The 21926-nt window shown below is 45.5% G+C and overlaps 1 protein-coding gene across 1 annotated transcript in view; it reads left to right on the top strand.

The window, feature by feature from the left end:
• Nucleotides 1-21926, top strand: part of CAPN13 (calpain 13) — a 60973-nt gene that overhangs the window by 30291 nt on the left and 8756 nt on the right. Inside the window, exons 7-17 of the mRNA XM_054024478.1 lie at nucleotides 483-557; nucleotides 4147-4232; nucleotides 6285-6359; nucleotides 7497-7663; nucleotides 9276-9421; nucleotides 9773-9784; nucleotides 13615-13826; nucleotides 16037-16073; nucleotides 18747-18809; nucleotides 20274-20331; nucleotides 21315-21382. Of these exons, the coding sequence (XP_053880453.1) occupies nucleotides 483-557; nucleotides 4147-4232; nucleotides 6285-6359; nucleotides 7497-7663; nucleotides 9276-9421; nucleotides 9773-9784; nucleotides 13615-13826; nucleotides 16037-16073; nucleotides 18747-18809; nucleotides 20274-20331; nucleotides 21315-21382 (999 nt within the window). The remainder of the gene's footprint in view (nucleotides 1-482; nucleotides 558-4146; nucleotides 4233-6284; nucleotides 6360-7496; nucleotides 7664-9275; nucleotides 9422-9772; nucleotides 9785-13614; nucleotides 13827-16036; nucleotides 16074-18746; nucleotides 18810-20273; nucleotides 20332-21314; nucleotides 21383-21926) is intronic.

Below are 21926 nucleotides of genomic sequence, written 5' to 3' on the forward strand. Positions count from 1 at the left end.
GGTGTGCTGCAAAGAGACTTCCATGGATTTATACAGACTGTGCAGTGCGCTGGCAAAGTGTGTGTCATGCCGCCTCTAGTGTTTGGTTCACTAAAAAATAGCTGCCAACTGCTGCTACCCACTAACTGAATTACCCCTTTAGTTCAAGTGCTGAGACTGGTGCTTAGGTCAATTCCTACCAATGACCCACCCCAGCTATTGTCACAACTGCATCTGCTGTGGAAATTGCTCCAACACTGGATCCTTATGGGCTTTTCAGATGTGTGATGTCTTTGTAGCTCCATTAACGTGGTTGGATTTGCTTGGGGCCACCAGGGGAACAAACACCAGGCACTTAAGCACTATAGCTGAGCTGCTGATGTAAGTGAAGTCAGCTCCATTTTTCTTTTTCCCCCAAACTAACCAACTAGCGGTTTGGGGGGCAAACAAATGTATGTTTGCAAGTCTTTCGGGGAGCTCATGGCTGTGCTTTCTCTCCGCAGCAATCCATTGGTAATGTGGAGTTGAAGAACGGACTCGTGAAAGGCCATGCCTATACTGTCACCGGGGCTAGAGAAGTAAGAACTGAGACCTTTTCCCTACCTATCGTTCTTTCTGTATTATTCCATGGCCGTCTCCTGATTAGCACACTGACTGCTGCTCCACTCACAGTTGCTTTCAGAGATTTTAAGGTCAGAAGGGATGCTTATGATCATCTAGTCTGACCACCCGCATAACATAGGCAATTGAATTTCACCTGTAATTCCTGCATCGAGGCCCAAATTTCTGCAGTCTAGGATTTGTGTGGAATAAAGGGAATATGGTCAGCTCTCTATTTTCAAGCAACATATCAAAGCGATGGAGAGTAGAGCCCATCGTTAATACTCCTGGCTTCAGTCGCCCACAGCCAATGATATTGCCAAAGGTACCTGTTACCAAAAATGCAAGACCATAAGCAAGCCTTTAGGGTTTTCAAGAAACAAAACCAAATTAAATGCATGGAGACTCTTGTATGTTTAGTCCATGAGTTAATTTAATTCCAGGCTAGCAAAGGTAATCAAATTAAGGGAAATTATGGCCCATTATGTTATATATTGTAAGGTTCCCACTCAAGGCCTACGTGATCTTGGTGATAGCTGCCACAACATGAAAGGTATGAAAAGAAGCCTACTCTATACTGATGGTTTGTCCATTCCACTTGCCTAAATTGTAGGGGTGAGGAGTGGGAGTGGATAGGTGGAGAATTTGAATGTGATAATGGGTGGGACATGTGAGATGTATGCATGGCTTTCAGGGAAGGGAATGCTTGTGATTAGGATATGACAGAATGGCAAGGCTGCCACTTTTAGGGACTTTGGAGGAAATTCTGCTGTTGAAAGGGCAAAAGTTCCTCTCTGTTTAATAGAGGGTCTGATAGTAGAGCTGGTTAGGAATTTCCAGATGGAAAATGCAGTTTCTGCACAGTCAAAATTTTCTGTGGGAAAAATCTCAATTTTGCTAAAAAAATCTTGATTTTTTCCCCTGTGTTTTACCTGAATCAGAATATTTCATTTTGTTGAACTGATTTGAAATGCTTAGAATCAGTTTAATAAAACAAAGTTGTATTTTCCTGTCATTGCAATGTCTTATGGGAGTTGTAGTTTGGGCCCCACATTCTTTCTTAGGGCTGAATTCCCTGCAGGACTACATCTCCCATAATGCAATATGGATTGCCCACTGACCAAACTCTGTGTGGTGCATCATGGGAGTCACATGCCTCGGAGTGCATCATGGGAGATGTAGTCTAGCCAGGGAGCCTAGTACATAAAGGAATCCAAAGTACAGCTCCTTAGAGGCAACGTGCCATAATGGGAAAATGTAGTTTAATATTGAATGGCTTGAAATGAAGCATTTCAGGGCAGTTCAACAAACTGAAACAAAACATAGATTTGGGAAATGTCAAACTGTTTTGTTTCAATCTGAAATGTCAAAATGAAAGATTTCAACACTTGTGAATCAACATTTCTCACAATTTCTGTTCCATTACATTTTTTAAAAATGTTTCATATTTTTTGTCAAGAATCTGGACAAAGGGTAATAAAATCCCATTAAGGGTGAGGCTGTAGCATCTTCATCTTCTGTAATCAAGGGATGTAGCTTGCACTTCACAGATCCAAGAGCAAACTTTCTCTGGCTTCAAACTGTGGCCTAAAGTCAGGAGTTCAGTGCTGGATAAAAAAATGACTTTCTCTACTTTTTTAGCCTTATCCTTCCTGCACACAACCTCCCCTCCTCCCCTGACCAAATATTAATATTGACTTGGAAGGGATATGGACCAGTTTGGCACAACAAAATAATCCAGGAAAGTAAATGGCTTACTGCAGCCAGCACCTTTTCTTGTGGAGTGAGGACAGAGCTCATCCCAAGAAGCTGTCCCGATGGACTCACCATCACGGGCCATTTTTGAATCAAGATGGGATGTTTTTGTAAAAGCTGTGCTCTAGGAGTTATTCTGGGGAAGTTCTCTGGCCTGTGCTATACAGGAGGTCAGAGTAGATGATCACAATGGTTCCTCTTGGCCTTGAAAGCTACGAATATGTCACTCACATGGCTAGTTTCAACAGCGACCAAATAAAAGAGAAGCCAGACAGTGACCTGGACTAATTCCTGGGGCGTGGCCTTCAGCAGTGATTAAAGAGTCTCATTCACAGAGGGACACAGGATACTTGATACAGTAGTTTTTATCCCAGGATCTCAAAGCATTTGGCAAAGGGGATTGTTTCCAAAATTTGCCTTTTTTTTTTTTTTGGTCTAAATGTTTTCAAGTTTGACCCCTTTAAACACACACACTAAAGTCCGCGTGCTTTAGGAAGGGCTTTTGGTCCTGCTGCCCTAACAGCTTTGAATTGCCAAAGGCCTAGCTTTGATTCCTAGCTCCCATCACTCCCTCCCTTGTGACTCACTCAGCAGTGACCCCTTGGGCTGATCTAAGCATGTGGTTGCTGGGCTCCAGGGTGAGCCGCATTCAGCTACCACTGGGTAAAGGTGGGTTGCTGTGACCCCAGGCCCTGTGGGGGAGAGGAGCGGGTAGAGGTGAAGCAGGGGAAGCATGAGAGCATGCTGATGATGACCACTTGATGGAAAGAAAGAGAGGGTGGGTGAGAGTCTCAGCTGGTGTAGCTCCACTGAAGTAAATGGAGCTGGGAAGATTTACATTGGCAGAGGAGCGGTCCTGGCATGGCTGCTGACTAGACCACAGGCCTGAGAGTCAGGAAACCTGGGCTTCTAGTCTCAGCTCTATCCCTGACTTCCTGTGTGAGCACAGATAAGTCCTTTAACTTTCTGTTGCCTCAGTTTCCCTTCTGTGCAAGGGGGAAAATAATACTTGCCTACCTCATTGGGGTGGAGGGTTGGGAGGTTTTGTGTTTGGAAAGCACTTTGACGCCTACCAGAAAATGATGCCTCTTTGCCTTGGAAGGTGTTCTAGCCACAGTGAGCCAGGCCTTCATTACTTCCAGGAACTCTTTGTATCTGAACAAGAATTGGAAGCCACACAGAAGGTCTGGTTCTCCTGTCAGTTACACCAGTTTACCCCACCCCCGCCAACTTTGGTGGAGTTACTCTTCAGTTACACTAGAGAAAGCAAGAAGAGACTCAAGTCCAGATGCTCCAATTTGTGCAGAATACACAAGCTCACCGCCTTAACGGGAAACACCAAACTGGGAATAGAAGCCAGGAGTCAGGGATTGGATTCCCAGATGACAGGCATCTTAGAAATACCACAAATAGCCAGACAGACAGGTTCCCCAGTCCCTTGTTCTCAGCATTATGCTGCAGTGCATCTCCCCACTCCATATAGATACATTTTAATCATGGGCGGCCTTGTACTACGAAGTCACTGGCTTCGCTGGCAGTCGTACAGAATTAGCATATTGCAGTCATGTGATGTGGCAAGGCAGTCAGTGCTTCTTACTCATGATACTAAGGAAAAAATGGGTGCAGTGTTCTCTGATGCTTTGTTTCTAATACAATGTAGCAAAGAGACACTGATTTTTAGCTGCAGCCAAATGAGGGCAGGAGTTAAACGAGTCCTCAAAGATATATATAAAAAGATACATTTGTATTACTGTATATCCTGATCACAGAAGGCTGTGACTATTGTTGGCTTTTTATTCTTTTCCTTTACAGATACCATACAAGAATGGCTGGGAAGATATAATCAGAGTGTGGAATCCTTGGGGTCACGGGGAATGGAGAGGGCCTTGGAGTGATGGGTACAGCTTTAAAGATTTGATCTCATAAGAAGGGTAAAACTTTTGTGGGTTTACTGCAAGGAGGCTCTGTCCAGGGCTGACTACAGCTTGGAGTAGGCAACTCTAAATTAATCTGCTTTAAGCCCTTTTTCCATCTGCAAACCCACCTCCCTCTAGAACCCAATTTGAGATTGAAAACATAAATGCAATGTTATTTTTATACTTACTCCAGACTGGGTCTAGTTCAGACATCCCTCTTTCTCTCAGCTAACAATTTTCACAGTGGATAATTACAGGTAAATCTCAGACTGGATAGCTACTGTTTTCACCTAATACAGGTTCTGGACATGCCCTTATGCAATTTTCTGCTGTTTAATGCTCCACAGGCATCCAATATAGGGTGCAGCTTGTGTGCTGCTGAACTTTCTAAGGATGTCAATGCAGAATGCTCCTGCTGCAGTTTTAACTGGGCTGCTTTCCCCTTCCAGGATGTCAAATCTGGAAGGAGAGTAGCCAGCAGGGGGAATGGCCATGATAGCACTGATCTATTGGCTGGATGGATGCTTGTAAGCCAAGGGGCGGGGGTCGGGGTAGGGAGCGCTGGAGGTAGTGCAGAGGCATGGAGCTTCCATTCACATACCCCTTCTCTTGAATGGATCTTCTAGGACCAGCATGGATGTGAAGGGATTAATGGGTTTTGCAGGCCAGACCTCCTGGTTGTTCCACTGGGGAGTCACCTCCCCTCCAAGTGTAAGAGACTGATCCAGAGGAAACACTGTGATGACTTTGTTGCACATAGGTATCAAGCGGGGAATCCAGTTTGGCTGACTGAAGCTGGTGTTCTCCTAGCTAGAGAGTTGTACAGGTGCCACTACAACACTGTGGCTTAATAGCAACAATTCTCCTTCCCTCTGTGGATGATAACACTAATAACTCCTCCGCTGAGAAAATAAGTCTGGCACTTAACGTCTGGATGGGCCGGTGGGAGTGTAGTAGGTGATGCAGACATGTTTGAGGCTGGGATAATAGCTATCTGCTCAGACAGCATGTCCCACTTTTTGGAAGGGTGAACTATAATCCTCGCTATAATTGAAATTTCGGTGGAGCGTGCTTAAAGGTAAACTGCATAAATCAATACCTTATTGATTCATGCTCTGTTTATTTATCTTATGCGCTGCAGAAAATACAATTATCACTTAATTATAAAACTGCTGTTTGGAAATAACACAACCAACTGGCTAATGTGGTCTCTGTGTGGCAGGGGCACTGCAAAATAATATCAATGTAAAGCCTCAGTAGTTCACTAAACATTCGGATACCAAAGGGTATGTGCAGGGAACTGGAAATGGGATGCAGAACGTTCCACTTCTAGATGGCCATTCAAATACAGTAGCTGCAAATCATTGCCACCTGATAGCTGGTCGTTGGCCTGTGAGAAATGGGTAGCAGTCCCAATCTGGTTCTCAGCAGACAGCTGTCCACATAGCCAGAACCATCACTGCTAATTCTCTGGTTTAAAAGTCAGCCCAAGGACTGGCTAAGCCCCTGGGGACAGAAGTACCATTCCACTCACTGCAGCTGTCCCCTGCCCCTGTCAGGGGTGAAGCAGGTGGAAGTAGAACTGGTCAAAAGAGGGTTTTTTGACGGAAAAAGGTTTTTCGAGAAAATGGAAACTTTCACCAAAAAATGTCCATTTTTGGTAGCAAATCTTTCAGATTTTTGTCCAAAAACAAAACAACCCCACCCCACTTTTTTCAGTATTTTGGCAACTGGACATTTTTCAGTTTTTTGAACAAAAACCTGAAAAATTTCACAGAAAAAATTTACAGAATTTGCCACATGAGGGACGGAACTTCACCACTTCACAATGGCTGCGGCTGGAAACACACTGTGCTGTCAATGCTCCCATTGTATTGGGGCTGAATGTAGGGTACCAGTCAGGCTCTCAATCCATCACTTTTCATGTGCATTCCTGGATCTAGATGGGAGCATGACTCTTGGATGGAAAAGGTTGAGAATCACTGAATGAAGGCCAGGGCAGACCCCTCATTGCTGTTCTGTTGTCTTTCACAGCTCTCCCCAGTGGGATCGAGTTCCAGTTGAATATAAGAGAGATCTCTGTGAAGATAAGGACGATGGAGAATTCTGGTACGTTCACATTAATGCTTGGATATTCCGGGTTTTCCTTTTAGAACCCTGGGGCCCATGACTCATTCACTTTGCTTAGGCGTCAGCTTGGTCTCTGCTCTGAGTCACAGTTCGGAGCCCCATTGTGCTGGAAGCTCTATGAACACGTTGTTAGAGGCAGTCCTTGCCCCTGCTTGCAATCTGACAGACCGAGGGTGGGAAGGGAAACAGGCTCACAGTGGGGAAGGGATGTGCCCAACATCACACACACCAGGTCAGTGGCAGATCCAGGAGTAGAACTGAGGTTTCCAGATTCCTAGTGCAGTGCCCTTGCCACAAGACCAGGCTGCCCATCACAAGGTAGGTGACCTGTTAAACAAGAAATACAAAATCTGAAGGATTAACTACCCACGGGGATGCAGCGAGGAGCAGGGTACAGTAGCAAGGACTCCAGCCATCAGAGTTTGGGCTTTCCTGACGGGTCTAGGCTTGTAGCTTTTCATGTGTCTGGTCAGACTCAGGTACAGCTTTGCCGCAGTTTTTACAGACTCTTTAACCACTGGGAAGTCTCCCTCTTTGCAGACTTGTGTGGCCAGGCTCAGAAGGTAGCAGAGCAGAGGGAGCAGCATGGATATAGGCTGTGGCTAGAGAGAGAGTGCAGATTGGGATGTCATTTCGATGTGGGCCAGGATGGTGCTGGAGAGAGCAGTGTGGGGCCTGTGCTGGGGCACTGGAGAGTGCCATGTGGACATGGGCTGGAATGCAGTATGGGTAGGGGCTGGCCTGGGGTACTGGAGAGTGGAGGGTGATCCAGCGTCTTCCTTTCTGGAGACCAACCACTTCACAGCCAAGGCTTGCTTTTCTCACCATGGTAGGCCCTGATCCTGGAGCTGGATGTGTACAGGTGGATCCGATTGACTTTAATGGGGTTCCACATAGGCACAAAGCTCTGCCCCCAAGGATCCAGTTATAGGATCAGGGCTTTAGGTAGTACGAAGGTGATCACTCTGAGACTTCGCATCTTCCACAAGGCATTGTCACGATCAGCTGAAGTCTGCAACACCGCATTCCTGCCTTGGCTACAGATCCACTTTCCCACACAGTGAGTGTAAGCGTTAGTATCCAACCGATGTATCAAACTTCTCATTTTTTCCCCAGGATGTCAGATCAAGCTTTCACAGAGCAATTTTTCTTGCTGTGTATTTGCGATAACACCCCATCATTTCTGGACTTTGGAGATCAGCATGGTACAAAGTGGTCCCTGGCCATGTATGTAAACCAATGGGCTCGAGGACTCACTGCAGGTGGAAGCAACTATCATAATGGTAATGAATGTCCCAGTCTGATCTCCTACCCCATCCCCATTATCTCCCCTCCCTCTCACCCCCACACCCCCACACAAATAATAAGCCACTCTGAGGACTGGATTGCAAAAGTATTGATTAAAAATGGTTGAGCTTGATGTTTTCCATCCTTGCACTTAACTCCAAAGAAAACAGGCAGAACTGAGGAAGCAGCAATGGTCACTGAGTCAAAACTGATGATATAAAAACCCTGTACTCTCTTAGATCAAAACTCACTGGTCCATTATATCGGGCCTGGCTGACCCAGGGCTAGGATGGGACTAGAGAGTCTGAGCTGGCGAGAAGCCAGCCTGTTTTGCAAAGAAATAATATTACAGAACACATATACATGTGGAATTAATTGACTAGAATGCCAAAGCTCTGTTGTAGTAGGACAGTACTTTGGGTAGATGAGGCCATCAGCATTGCTGCCTGTGCCTTGATTATTCAGTTGTGCCAAGCTTCAGGTTTTTTTTTTGCTGTTGCACCTCTTATTCGGTTTTGTTATTTTAATCTATGAGAGCATCTTGTGATCAATAAAGGGTTGCTTTTATCTTCAACGTGGTTCCATTATTCAGCAATAGACAGGCTTCAGTCGCCTAGTAACACTGATTACAATTTGTCAACGTATTGCATGAGATACTTTCACCACAATGTGAGACTGATAGTCACGGCTGTGTTAAGAGTCCATGAACACGTCAGTGCTCGTGGCTGTCGGATGGCTGGATGTACTCTATTGGCAGTAGGTAGAAGGAGGCCACTTTCCATGGACGTATATTTTGCCATCAACCTTCTAGTATAGTTTGTGACTGAACATGCCGTAATGCAAAATACAACCACTCGTCAGCAAACCATCATCTCTGAAGCCCAAACCAACACAATCAAGTGTTTGCCCCTGTGATTTATTAATACTTAAGGTCTATTCTATCTTAAGAAAGAGCTCTCTTCTCAGTCTTGTGTGTCCATCTTGAAAATGCACATTAGCCCAGCTCTCTTTCCTTGAGGCCATTACTTACCACTAACCAAAACCTTGGCTCCATTGTCTGACTGGTCTACAAAAGGCCTTTATCTTTAGAGCTGCATCATTGCTACTGATACTCTATATTTTTCTTGGTGAACAATAGCTCTCTGGGGAAAGAGGAGAATTTATTTGGACCTCCTCCTTTTCATGGTTGTGCAGTTATGACCTCTAAGCCACAATCCTCTCCTCCATTAGAGAATCCTTGTCTACGTGGGTTTTAATAGAAACTGCCCTTACCAGCTTGAGAATGGATGGGATTGTGGTTAAGGTCCTGGGTTTGAGACTGAGGTGATCTGGGTTAAATTTCTGACTCTGCCACGGCTTTGTTGGGTGACCACTGGCCAGTTACTTAATCTCTCTGTGCCTCAGCTCGCCATCTCTAAACTGGGGATAGTAACATTTCCTTCCTCTTGCACTTGGTCTTTGTCTGGTTCAGTTGTAAGCTCTTTGGAGCAGAGACCATCTCTTACTATGTGTACGTATAGAAGCTAGCACAATGGGGTCCTGATCTTGGCAGGGACCTTTAAATGTGATGTACTGCTACTACCACTAATACTAATCATTTCACAGCAGGTGCATTTTCAAGGAACCCCCAGTACTTTATCCAAGTGGAGGAGCCTGACCTGAAAAAGTATAATGTGGTGGTGTCACTGATGCGAAAACCTGTCAATAATATGACAGATGCACAAAAATTGTTCACCGGCTTTTTGATCTTCAGGGTAAGCAGCATCCACTGGTATGGGGGCAAGAATAATACTTTGGGTGGGGGGCGGGGGGGGGTGGGCGGCGGGTGGCTTTTTTGCTTAGGGTGGCAAAAAAGCCAGAGCCGGCCCTGGTCCTCCGAGACACATGATCAGCTGCCATTAAGTGGAGCTGGTGTGAGTGTGGATGAGGGAAGAGGAGGTGATGAGAAGTGGGGGGACTTGCATGAACTGACAGCTTTGACATTAGATAACAGTACCAAGGAAATTTTTGTCTAATTAGGGGAGTTGGAATAGAGTACAGAGCTTTAAATCAGCTACATGCTTATTTTATATTTTAAACCTGCTTTTCCCCTTTCTTCCCCTCAGGTTGAACCCGAGGTATGTGCATTTTCTTTTCTTTTTCTTTGATTGATCAATAATTACCAGACCTGGATGCGGGAGGGGAATCATCAGAAACTGAATTTTCAAAAATTTGATCAACTCTAATAATTGTGTGTTTTTATATCGAGGTGGGCAAACTTTTTGGCCCGAGGGCCACATCAGGGTTGCCAAATGGTATGGAGGGCCAGATAGGGAAGACTGTGCCTCCCCAATAGGGTGACCAGACAGCAACTGTGAAAAATCGGGATGGGGGTGGGGAGTAATAGGAGCCTATATAAGAAAAAGACCCAAAAATTGGGACTGTCCCTATAAAATCGGGACATCTGGTCACCCTACTCCCCAAACAGCCTGTCCCCAGCCCCCTATCTGCCCCTTCCCATTTCCCACCCTCTGACTGCCCCCCTCAGAATACCCGACCCATCCAACCCCCCCTGCGCCCAGTCCCCTGACCGCCCCCTCCCGGGACTCTCCACCCCAACCACTCCCTGGGATCCCACCCCCATCCAACCATCCCTCCCTGTCCCCTGACTGCCCCCTCCTAGGACCCCCTGCCCCTAACCACCCCCTATCCAACCTCCCCCCCCACCCCTTTCGGAATGTGGCCCTGAGAAACATGGACGGAGGACACAGGAGGAGCAGGGGGAGCTGCGCAGCCGGAGAGAAGTGGCGGTTTCCCCTTCAAAGCGCTGCTTTTCTCTGGCCAGCTGCGCAGCCGCCCAGTGCTCCTGCCGCCTGCACCTCCGCCTGCTCCCCTGCCCAGAGGATTCAGGGGGCCTGGGGCAAAGCGGGGGAGCTGCAGCGCTTGTACTCACCCGGCGGCAGTCCGGGTCTTCAGCGGCATTTCGGCGGGGGGGGGGGGAGGGGGCACTTACCCCTCCCCCCCCAGAGTGGCCCTGCCCCTGCCCCTCCCCCCGCTGGGGTTGCTGCCCGCACGATGAGCTGAGGCTACGGGAGAGGGGGGACAGCAGGGAAGGGGCTGGGGGCTAGGGGGCTGGGCAGGACAGTCCCATGGGCCAGATGTGACACGTGGGCTGTAGTTTGCCCACCTCTGTTTTATATATTGTTTTAGCTATATCACATATATATTCTCATGTACACAGTCATATATTTGCATTGCATTCTCCATGACTATCACAGACAACATGAGCATTAACATTCAGGTTTTTGCTGTATTGTTTTCTTTACATTTACTCTGATATTTTAGCAAACACTTCTTTTCTCATACTAACATTTTTCAAAGTTTTCTTCCCCCTGCTGCACTGATGATCTCCTTGTCTGCTATTGCACAAGTCCAAACTTTAACATGGAAATATTTTACTTTTATATAGCACTTTTGATTCCAGGAGCATAAAATATAGAAACATATATACACATGCATCACTGAAATGCAGCCTTCTCTGGGAAGGAGAGCAGTTAACAACCACACAGTATGCTGGGGTGGAGATAGGGAATTTTGGCCAAGACCTTCTGGGTAAATCTTTGCTCTTTTAAAAAGTGTCAGAGGACCTTTGATATCCAGAAGGAGCAGAAAAGGCCTTGGTTTTTGAGGTCTTATTTTAAAGACCTATTTGCAGTGGGCCTGATTCTCCTGTAAACTGTTACTTCTCTATTAACTTCAATGGGGGTTCTACTGAATAAAGCAGCATGAGCTAAAAGAGCATCAGGCCCAGTACTCAGAGCAGTACACAATTTATCTGCCTGAGATGAGTGAAAGATTGAATTAATCCTGCCAAGCTCTGAACACAAGTGTCGAGGGAATCCAGATATTTCAAACATGATACTTAGCAGTCCAAAGGGATGATTTAGTGGCCTAAGTCTGAAGATGCCAAACATATGCACAGTGCTGAAAACTTTTCTGATGTTCCTATCAAGGGACCAGACCCTCAGTTGTGCATATAGCGAAAGCTGCATTGTTTTCAGTAGACTTATGTCAATCTATACCCATGGAGGAGCTGGATGTTAGGTGTTTGATCTATCCCTCAAATTAATCTTAAATCCAGTCAGTGCATTATTCCACTATATCACTCACAATTCATTTCTGGAACTCTGTGTTCAGATTTGACTTAAATCACAAGTGAAATGAGTTTGGTGGTCTCAGTATAGTCTTCAGTGGACATTTGACGATGGCTCAGATCTTATCAGAAATCTAGCTCAAGCATGAATACTGGTACACCTCAGAATTGTGATACAATGTAGGTCCTTATAGTGGGAAGCTCAAGAATTGAAGCGAGGTTGCTACAAGTCATTAGCAAGGGGCAGTAACAGAACTGTGTAAGGCTGTGTGTCTACACAGAAAGGTTTTACAAATTATACTGGAATATAATCCCCAATCTGAACATTCTTATACCAGGATAAATGTGTCTACATTGGGGTTTATAGTGCTATAACTATATTGGTTTAGATTCACTCCTTAGGTTTTCCCGAAAAAGCTTTCCCACGTAGACCAGGCCTAAGAAGTTTACATTGGAGCTGCTGGCACTGGGTCTGACTATAGCATGTACTAACGTTTGCTCCCAGAACAAAGCAGCAATATCATTATTAATCTCTCGATACACTGTGAGACGCATCATATCGCCACATGAAGCAGAACGGATGTTATGTGTTGGCAGTGTAACAGAAGTGCTGTGCAGGGTATATACAGACAGACATGGAGGGTTAATGTTGTGTGATAGAATTGGGTAAATATTTAGGGTCGGATTCTGATGTCACACCAGTTTCCGTGACATAAATGGGAGATACTTCCACTTTCCACCAGCAGGAGTTCAGAATAAGACCCGGATGCCAAATGACACCTCCATTGATTTCAGCTTATGCTAACTGTGGATCAGTCCCCTAATGCCTTGCAGTCCCGACAGCTCCCATGTCCTCTATAACATGGCTTGTCTGGCCGAGCACTCATTTCACAGCAAGCTGGGGTGTAAATCTACCTCGCACTAGCCTGCCCTGTTACTAACTGTCCATGCGGACCATGGTATCACACACTGGACATTTCCTAGTGCACATTCACCTACTCCCATTTCAAAGCGGGGTAGATCAAAGTGCACTAAGGAACTTTTAGTGTGTGGCAGTAAGGTCCAGGCAGATTGTTAGTGCACAGCAAGCCAGTGCTGTGTAGATTTACACACCAGCTTGTTGTGCTCTAACTGCTTGTCTAGACAAGCACACAGTCTTTTCCCCTTCCCCAAGATAGCAGATTTATACTATTTTCTCCCAAAGGCATGGCTCATAAATAACTGTCACACTGTATAGCCATTCTAAATGGAATTTATACACGCCAATGTATTTGAGGGAATTTGTTTAGTAAGGGGGTTTTTATTACGCTATCTTTACATGTCATCATAGTAACAGCTGTTACATTATATTTATTGTTTCATCTCAGCAAAAGTATTGGAATAACCAAAGAAAGATCAGGCTACATTATTTTCTTATGAGAATTGATGCAAGGATGGCACTGCTGCTAAAGATGCTGTCTTCTGGATGAAATGTTTAACCGGGGCTCTGAGCACTCATGTACGTGACATACCCCAAGGAAATTTTCACAGGAATTAGGCTATTAGCCCCACTCTCTTGGCACATTCCAGATCAACTAACTACACTCCACCCACCTAAAATTCCCCCAGCTTTTTTTCACTTCCCTAACTGTTGTGTAGCGCTGCTGTGCACTATTAACTGCCATGTTCCACCCCAGAGATGATTGCATTGCAGTGGTGAGTGAAATGATTCCCATATATGCAGGACTGACTATGAGAAGCTATTTCAGAGCTTTGTGGATGAAAGGGGCTGTGGGAATAGAGGACTGCCGTGGTACAATTAATCATTTCCTTCAGTTCCAGGGCCTGAGGGACAGATTGCCAGTTGCATTTTTCTCTCAGTATAAATCCAAAGTTCTGAAGTGCGGTTTGAACGTGTCAGCCCGAGATGTCACCAATTACTTTTACTTGAGCCCCGGGACCTATGTTGTTGTTCCAGCCACATCAGAAGAAGGCCAAGAGGCTGAATTCCTCCTACGAATCTTTCTGAGGTGCCAAGACTCCAATGAGTAAGATCATTATACATACTGTTTATATGTACCTTTTTTCCAGCTTCCAGGGTTGTCTCTGAACATCTAAGACCAGGGCCATTAATGTGGTGTTTTATTTTAATGTTTTGTGGAAGCTTATTGCAAAGAGAGAGGTTAGTGACAAGGAGTGTATTGGCAGGGATGCTAGGAGTTCAGACTGGGCACACAGATGGGTACGCAGGAATTGCCATAGCTGAACAGAGGAAGGGTCTATTTAGGAGCATCTAGTCCAGTAATGATTCCAGAACAGAGTATCCCCTATGGAGCACCAAACGGAGCAATACTATGCTATGCATGTGTGGGAGACTTCCCTCCAGCTTGGGATGGACACCTGCTCTAAGAAAGGAAGGCTGATGGCTTGTACTAGTAGTTCTTTAATATTTATATTGCTGGCGCACCAATAGGCCCCAGTCAGGATCAGATCTCCCTTGCATTAGGTGTATGCAAAGACACAGTGCCTAGCCCAAGGAGTTTACAATCCAAGTGCCTGATGTCTGATCCATGTGGGTGGACTTGTTGCATAGATCCATTAATTTCAATGGGGCTCCACACAGATGTACGGATCCACCCACAAGGATAAGATTGTAGGTTTGGGGGCACAGGGTGTAAGTTTTATCCTAGTCCGCATAAATGCAGATGTTTTCATAGAAATGGCTAGTCTTCATAAAAAAAAATCTAAGCCACAGCATTCACCCTTGACAAAATTGCCGTAGGTAATATTGCACAGTGGCATTGCCTTGGTATTTTCAATCTACCCTGTAGTGGGGTTCCACGACTTTTACATATCATGGCTCACGGCTTAATTAATGAGATTGTCCTGTGGACACATCTTCTCTCATTTGTCATTGCAAAGCATCCCCAAGCCAGCTACAGCAATTGCTTCTTTCTGGAACAGCTAGCTTGACTTCACTGGGACTGTTCATGTGAATAACTGCCCATCCCTGTGAGTAAGGGAATCACAGTCTGGGCCAATGTATTTTGAGCTTCTTCCAGTGAGCGGGATTCTGCCACTCTTACTCGGGTTCAGTAGTAACGTCCTCCACACACAGTCTCATTCAAATCCTGGGAGTACAGTAGTAATAGGACCTAGCTCTTATATAGCACTTTCCAGCAGTAGCTCTCAAAGTGCTTCACAATCTTTATCCTTGCAATGCCCCTGCAAGGTAGGGCAGTGCTATTATCCCTATGTTACATGGGGGAACTAAGGCACAGGGAGGCTGAGTGACTTCCCCGCAGTCACGCAGGAACTCTGTGGCAGAGCATGGGATTGCACCCAGGTCTGCTGTGTCCTTGGCTAGTGCCCTAACCATTGGGCCATCCTTTCTCTACCTGCGTAGTAAGTTATTACTCATGGACAGTAAGGGTAGCAGCTGGAAAAGTGGAGGAGCAACTATCATCATTTGACCAGGTAGCTAGCCCTAGAGGCCACTGGGACCCCATTCTGGGAACTGCTGCCCTATAACAAGCATAGGGTTTCATAAGGAATGCTGCAAAGCCTGAGGTGAGCTTGTTCCTTCATCTAAGGCAAAACTGGAATGTTAGGAGTTGCAACTGTATTTGCCTCAGTAACATCCTGTGGCAGTGAGGTCCACAGGTTAATTTTATGTTGGCTATAAATGTGGGCTCTGTTTTAAATTTGCCTTTAAATGTCCTCAGGTATCCTTTTGCCTTTTTATTAATGTCCATCTTGTATTCACGTGCTAAAGGAAAATTAGAGACATTTCATAATGTTACAGCTCAGGTTAAGGTAACCAGGAGATTTTGCTCATGTAAGAGCTGACTGTGGAGATGGAGCCCCTAGTGTCTCCTGGTGGTGAAAGCGCTGCCAAACTAGTCCTGCTGTTGCACACACTGCCCTGGGATTCTCCTCTCCCCTACAGTGGTGTAACTCAAGAATGATTCCAGAGAAGTCAGGGAACTTTGAAACAGTGTGAAACCAATGTGAGCAGAGAATCAGGCCCACTGTGCTTACTAATGCAGCAGGGATGATTAGACAGAGTTCAAAGGCCTGATTCTGAACCAAAACACTTGAAAAGTGTCAGCACAATCACAGGGGGATTGGGATTCACAAGCATTCTTTGAGTTTTCTGTCTCTGTCTCTCTCTCTCTCTCACACACACACACCTCCCTCTGCAATTAAATTCTAGATGGCTGTCTTTTTCTGATGTGACTCTTGTGGTGTTTTTTAGGGACCTGAAAAGCAGGCTCAGCCCAGTGATGCCAAAGGTAGGAACATGTGAAAAATGACTTAGATACTGGAGGTGTGTGATCAACATTATGGATCTCCTGGCACCAGCCACTAACCAGTCTCTTTGCTGCAACCCTCCTCTCCCCATCCCACCCTGGCTGTTGCTTTCTCTTCTGCCACCTGCCTCACATCAGAAAATAGCATCTTGCCTCTATATAAATCCATGGTACACCCACATCTTGAATACTGTGTGCAGATGTGGTTGCCCCATCTTAAAAAACATATATTGGAATTGGATAAGGTTCAGTAAAGGGCAACAAAAAATGATTAGGGGTATGGAACGGCTTCCATATGAGGAGAGATTAAAAAGACTGGGTCTTTTCAGCTTGGAAAAGAGATGACTAAGGGGAATATGATAGAGGTCTATAAAATCATGACTGGTGTGGAGAAGGTAAATAAGGAAGTGTTATTTACTCCTTCTCATAGCACAAGAACTAGGGGTCACCAAATTAAATGAATAGGCAGCAGGTTTAAAACAAACAAAAGGAAGTATTTTTTCATACAATGCACAGTCAACCTGTGGAACTCCTTGCCTGAGGAGGTTGTGAAGGCCAAAACTATAACAGGGTTCAAAAAAGAACTAGATAAGTTCATGGAGGATAGATCCATCAATGGCTATTAGCCAGGATGGACAGGGATGATTTCCCTAGCCTCTGTTCGACAGAAGCTGGGAATGGGCGACAGGGCGACACTTGATGATTACCTGTTCTGTTCATTCCCTCTGGGACACCTGGCATTGAGCACTGTCAGAAGACAGGATATTGGGCTAGATGGACCTTTGGTCGGACCAATGGTGGTGGTCGGCTGTTCTTATGTCTCTGGGCACAGCTCTGCCACCTTTGTACTGAGCTACGAGAGGGAGTACTCACAGAATAAGTAACTTGTCTATGTGAGGGACCGTTTCAGAATCAAGCCCTTAATCTTTAATTTGCATTTTTCAGATGCATTTTCATCAAGTAAATCACTGTCAGCAGTAGAGCTGAGTTAAATTTTAGGGTCGCCTGAAACTATTTGTGAATTCCAATCAAATTCAATAACTAGTTTTGGACAACAAAGGGGAAGGAAGATTGAAAAAGTTGAAATGGTGTAGCTTTCCATTTGGAAATGTAGCTAGATTTTTTTTTTTATTTTTATTTTTATTTTTTTTTTACAAAAATTAAAAGGTAAAAATCACATGAAAAGTAAATGTAACCTGTCATTTGACTAGAAACAAAATTTTTGTGTTTTCATTTTAGTGAGAAAAAACAAAATATTTCCACAACAATTTTTCATCTGATTCATTTTAGTTGGGCCACCAAACTCAATAATCACTCATTCATTCCACTCTAGACATTAGCACTGTCACATTCCCCAGCATGGCATTCTCTCCCCTTTCCACACAGGGATTCGTCCATCTAATATAAGGCAGGGATCTGCAGAAAGCGGATTGTCAGACTGGGTGACACAATTGGTCTTTGCAAGAGTCTAGGCCTGATTCTGAATTCTCTGGTTTGTATTAGTGTAACCCCATAGAAGTCAATGGAATTACACTTCTTAAACTAGCAGGAGCTCAGAATCAGGCCCAGATAATTACAGCCCAAGCACAGTATAACTGTCAGTCCAGCTGCAGAATTCTCTCTCTGTGAGCTATGATTCACCTGTCCTGGTGCATTCAACAATACAGTCCTCTTGTACTTTGGCGGTTGGGTTGCACCTGATTCTGCTCTCTCACAGTAGTGTAAACCAGGAGTGACTCCTTTGAAATTAATGGTGTAAGTGAGAGATGCAAGCCATTTCTAGTCATTAATTTTCCAGTCCGTTATTAAGCCCTGTTATGGAGAGAGAAACTTATTGTTTAGTCTATTATCCAGTTATACTAACAAATTTTCAATTTCCTTAAATAATGTCACTAACCAACAACCTATATTTTGCCATATGTAAGTATAGGGCCCAATTCTGCAAACTTTACACAGGTAGGTGGTCCTTGGTAATCCCATTGGAGTCAGAGGCTACGTGTGTGTTAGGATTAGGCCCTAAAGTATTAATTCACTGCTGTCTAGGCAATCTTCCTCTCAGGCAGCTCCCATCACTTCTCCCCTCCTCTTCTTGAATTTCTGCACTGACTTCCCGTTTCTTCCACTTCCAAAGCTGTCCACAACTCTATCCCTGCCTATGGGCCAGCTCTTCACGTGGTCTAAAATGGCAGGGAGCCATTGGTTTCACTATAGTGACATCAATTTGCACCAGGTGACAAACTGGCCCTGATTTCCTCCCATTTCCTGTATTCCACCTAAAATTCTCTACTCCTAGCTCCTCCATTTACTTACTTTTTGGCTTCATGTGGTTCCCTATGCTGAAAACATCTTCCCACTTAAGAGAGGCCAAGCTCACCCCCTCTTCTTCAAATCCTCTGAATCTCCCTCCCCCCCCACAAAAAAATCCCTCATTCTACAAAGTTATAACATCCACACACCACTTCCTGCCTGATCACTATTGTATCTCTTCTTGCCTTTAGACTGCAGGGTCTCTGAGGCAGCACTGTGTGCTTTGTTGTACATACCTTGTCCATTCTAAAGTACAGCTACAGAGCTATGTGAATAATATGGATCTGGATCTGGCTCCCATGGCTTTTGTCACTAATTTGCACATGTACATGTTTTGCTGTGATCCAGGACATACCCAAGCAGAGTCAAGACAACGCCTCTGAAAACATCTTCCTCAGATATGCTACACAGGTACCCTGAATACAGCCGATTACTGAAAAAATAAAAAGACAAGTGGAGTTGTAAAAGAAAAATCTCCCGTCTTGCTATCAATCCATGTAGAAAAATGTCTTTGGAAATGTGGGCCTATCATTCCAAGTGGATACCTCCAAAACAGCATTGATCTGGCTGCCAAAATCCACAGAAAAGTGGGAGAGAGAGCTGGAATAGAATGCACGGCTCACTATATTAGGGGATGATTGTTTGGGGTTTATTTAAACAAGCAATTAGAAATAATCCTTGGATATTTTTTCCCTCTGATCAGAACTGTTTCCAGCTTGCACTTGCTGCATTTGGAAAGCAGACATCAGTCAGCATTTGAGTAATTGATTCCAGCTCTCTCTGAGCCAAGCTGTGTGTGTTCACTGGAGATGCTCTTAATGGTTTAATAAACTGTTATAAAAGAACTCCTTGACTTAAGTCAAGAGAAAAATCACTGCCAAAAGCCTTTACACAATAGACCTCTCACAGTTAATAGTTATATCAATGCATAAAGGTGAAAAATGACACAGTCTGTCACACAGAATGCCCTGGAGGGCCTTGGGGAGCGATAGGGGCAGGGCAGGAAGATTTTACATGACTCATGCGTTGGGCAGCTGAGAGCTACAGCATCAATGTAGAGCAGGAGACAAGGAGCCCGATTCTCACTAGCTTTCACCAGTGCAAAAATGTACAGTAGTGTAAATGCAGTGTATTTGCTCTTATGCCTCGTGGCCAGAGAAGTGTGTGTGTGGGGGGGGGGGGGGGGGGAGGCGCTAGTGTGCTCCTGCATCAGCTTATCTCTGGCAACAATTCCTGAAGATTGCTGACAGCTGGCACAAGATAAAGCAGACTTCAGGCTGCTCTAACTTATTCCAGGAACCTTACCGGTGCCCAGCCACCCCAGGGACACACATGTGGCTAAACAATGCCTTTCCCCCACTCTCCTCCGGACCTTCAGACTTATGCTGAGCACGGGTCAGCCAATACAAAGACACTGACCCTTTGGCTCTAGGAATCAGCTTCTCCATAACAAATAATCCACTACCAGTTAAAATAAAAATAGTCGGGCAGGAAGGATGGTCATGTAGCTAAACCATAGGATAGGGAGTCAGGCAACCTGAGTTCCATTCCTAGCTCAAGCACTGTCTCCTTGTGGGACCTTAACATCTCTTAGTCTTGGGTTTCCCTAAGAGAGTTGTCCATCCGTACAACACTGGGGAGGATAGTACTGCTCTGCCTCATAGCAGTGATGGGAATGCTTGGGTTAGGGTTCATGGCCAACACAAATGATTGTTCAGGCTGTCTGATTCACACCAGATTTGCAGCTGTGTAACTCTACTGCCATGAGTGGGTTTGCTCTTGATTCGCAATGGTGTAAGCAAGTGGAGAATAAGGAAAGGGGCAAGGGTAAGGAAGCCTGGTGCTTATAAACTCATGTGCTTTGTTCTGCATTAGGGTTCAGACATCAATGCCTCACAGCTGCAAAGGCTCCTCAATGAAGTGTTCCTGAAAGGTAAAGCTCTCTGTGAGCCAGTTAATGGTGTTTTCCGACCCTGGATCTAGTGTGAACTAGATGGAGTCATAGATCTAACCAACCCTGATGAGCCTAGGAAAATGCTCAGTGGGATTGGTAGACCTCTGATAATAGAAAAACCTCTCTGGGATTCCCGTTATGCTTAATTTTTATTAAATGCTTAATTTTTATTAAAAAATTAATGTTCACATGAAGGAAGATGTGAAACAGCCCAGCTCCAATCCAGGGCAGCACTTAGCCTTTCCTAGCACATTGAGCATACAGCCAGCAGAGAGGCTGCTGCATCTCAAGCTGCTGAACTTTGGCATGCCCCTGTGCCTCTAAGTGCTCTCTACTAGGACCAGCAGCACCTTTGTTTTTCCAGTCCTGGGTCCCCACACAGCCCTGACCTGCGGAGTGCCCTGCTGGTCCAGGCCTGGATCACCACACAGCTCTGCTTAGGCCGCACACTTGCTTTTTTATGGGATCCAATCACAGGTCCTCTCCAACCAGACATGCAGCACCCACCTTATCCTAGTCCTTACCTCTCTCACAGCTCTGCCATGTCAGCTCAATGCCCACCTGCAACACTCCCTGGTGGAAGTCTAGTCCTGGCCTTCACCACTCCCCCAGCCTCTCAAATATTGGGTGCAGCATGTGACAGAGACTGAAAAGGAGGGGGTCAAACAACAGCAGAGGAGAGAGATCACCAAATTTGTATGGGGCCTAGTTACCTTTGGGTTGCTGCTGAATGACATCCCTCCAAAGGGGTCCATTTGAGAAGTGTGTGTGAGACACACACACACACACACAAAAAAAACCTCCCCCCATCTCACCCTTAGGGATATGGACCACTCGGGGCTAGACTAAGATCCACCTCCCAACAGTGACCTGGTTGGAGCCCTGCTCTCTGGAAGTAGAGACCTATCCCAGGGCGCCTTTTGTTCTTTGTCTGATCACTTTTGTTTTATCAATTCTTATAGATCATCTGGCCAGCCCGGGCGGAGGATTCTGCTTTGAGTCATGCAGAGGCATTTTAGCTCTGATGGATGTATCCTTTCAGCAAAGGCACTAAACTCTCCCCCCACCCCCCGACCCCGGTGCAGCCTATCCTTTCTTTCAGTTATGGCTCAGCTGAGCTTCCCCCTGGGACAACCTGCAAATAAGTATTGGCCACACGCATCAAATAATTTCCCCACAATGTATGCAGGGCTTTGCCATGCACACTCCCTCGGGGGGTGGAATCTGCTGTCAGGAGCTCGCTGGGAGCTATAGGCCCTTCCCTAGTTACTTTAAAACCTATTCTATTAATTACATAGTCCCCTTCGTCTGAACTCTCCATGCACTGTGGTTAACAAGCCTGGGCCCCAGTCCTGGACATTGCACAGCTTCACACAGGACACTGCTGGGATTCAGTAAGACCCACTGTATAGCGCAACCTAACACTACTTCTTCCCATCCTTCCTCTAAGGCTGCCAACCTGGGCTTGCCTGTGAACTGGAACTCCAAGCCCGCTGCTCTAAGTTTATGTCAAGAACAATGAAGCTATGATTGCCTTTCCCCTGACATCAGCCAGGGCTGGAGCGGCCAGCAGC

This window comes from Malaclemys terrapin, chromosome 3 (assembly GCF_027887155.1).
Source record: "Malaclemys terrapin pileata isolate rMalTer1 chromosome 3, rMalTer1.hap1, whole genome shotgun sequence".
Taxonomy (NCBI): domain Eukaryota; kingdom Metazoa; phylum Chordata; order Testudines; family Emydidae; genus Malaclemys; species Malaclemys terrapin.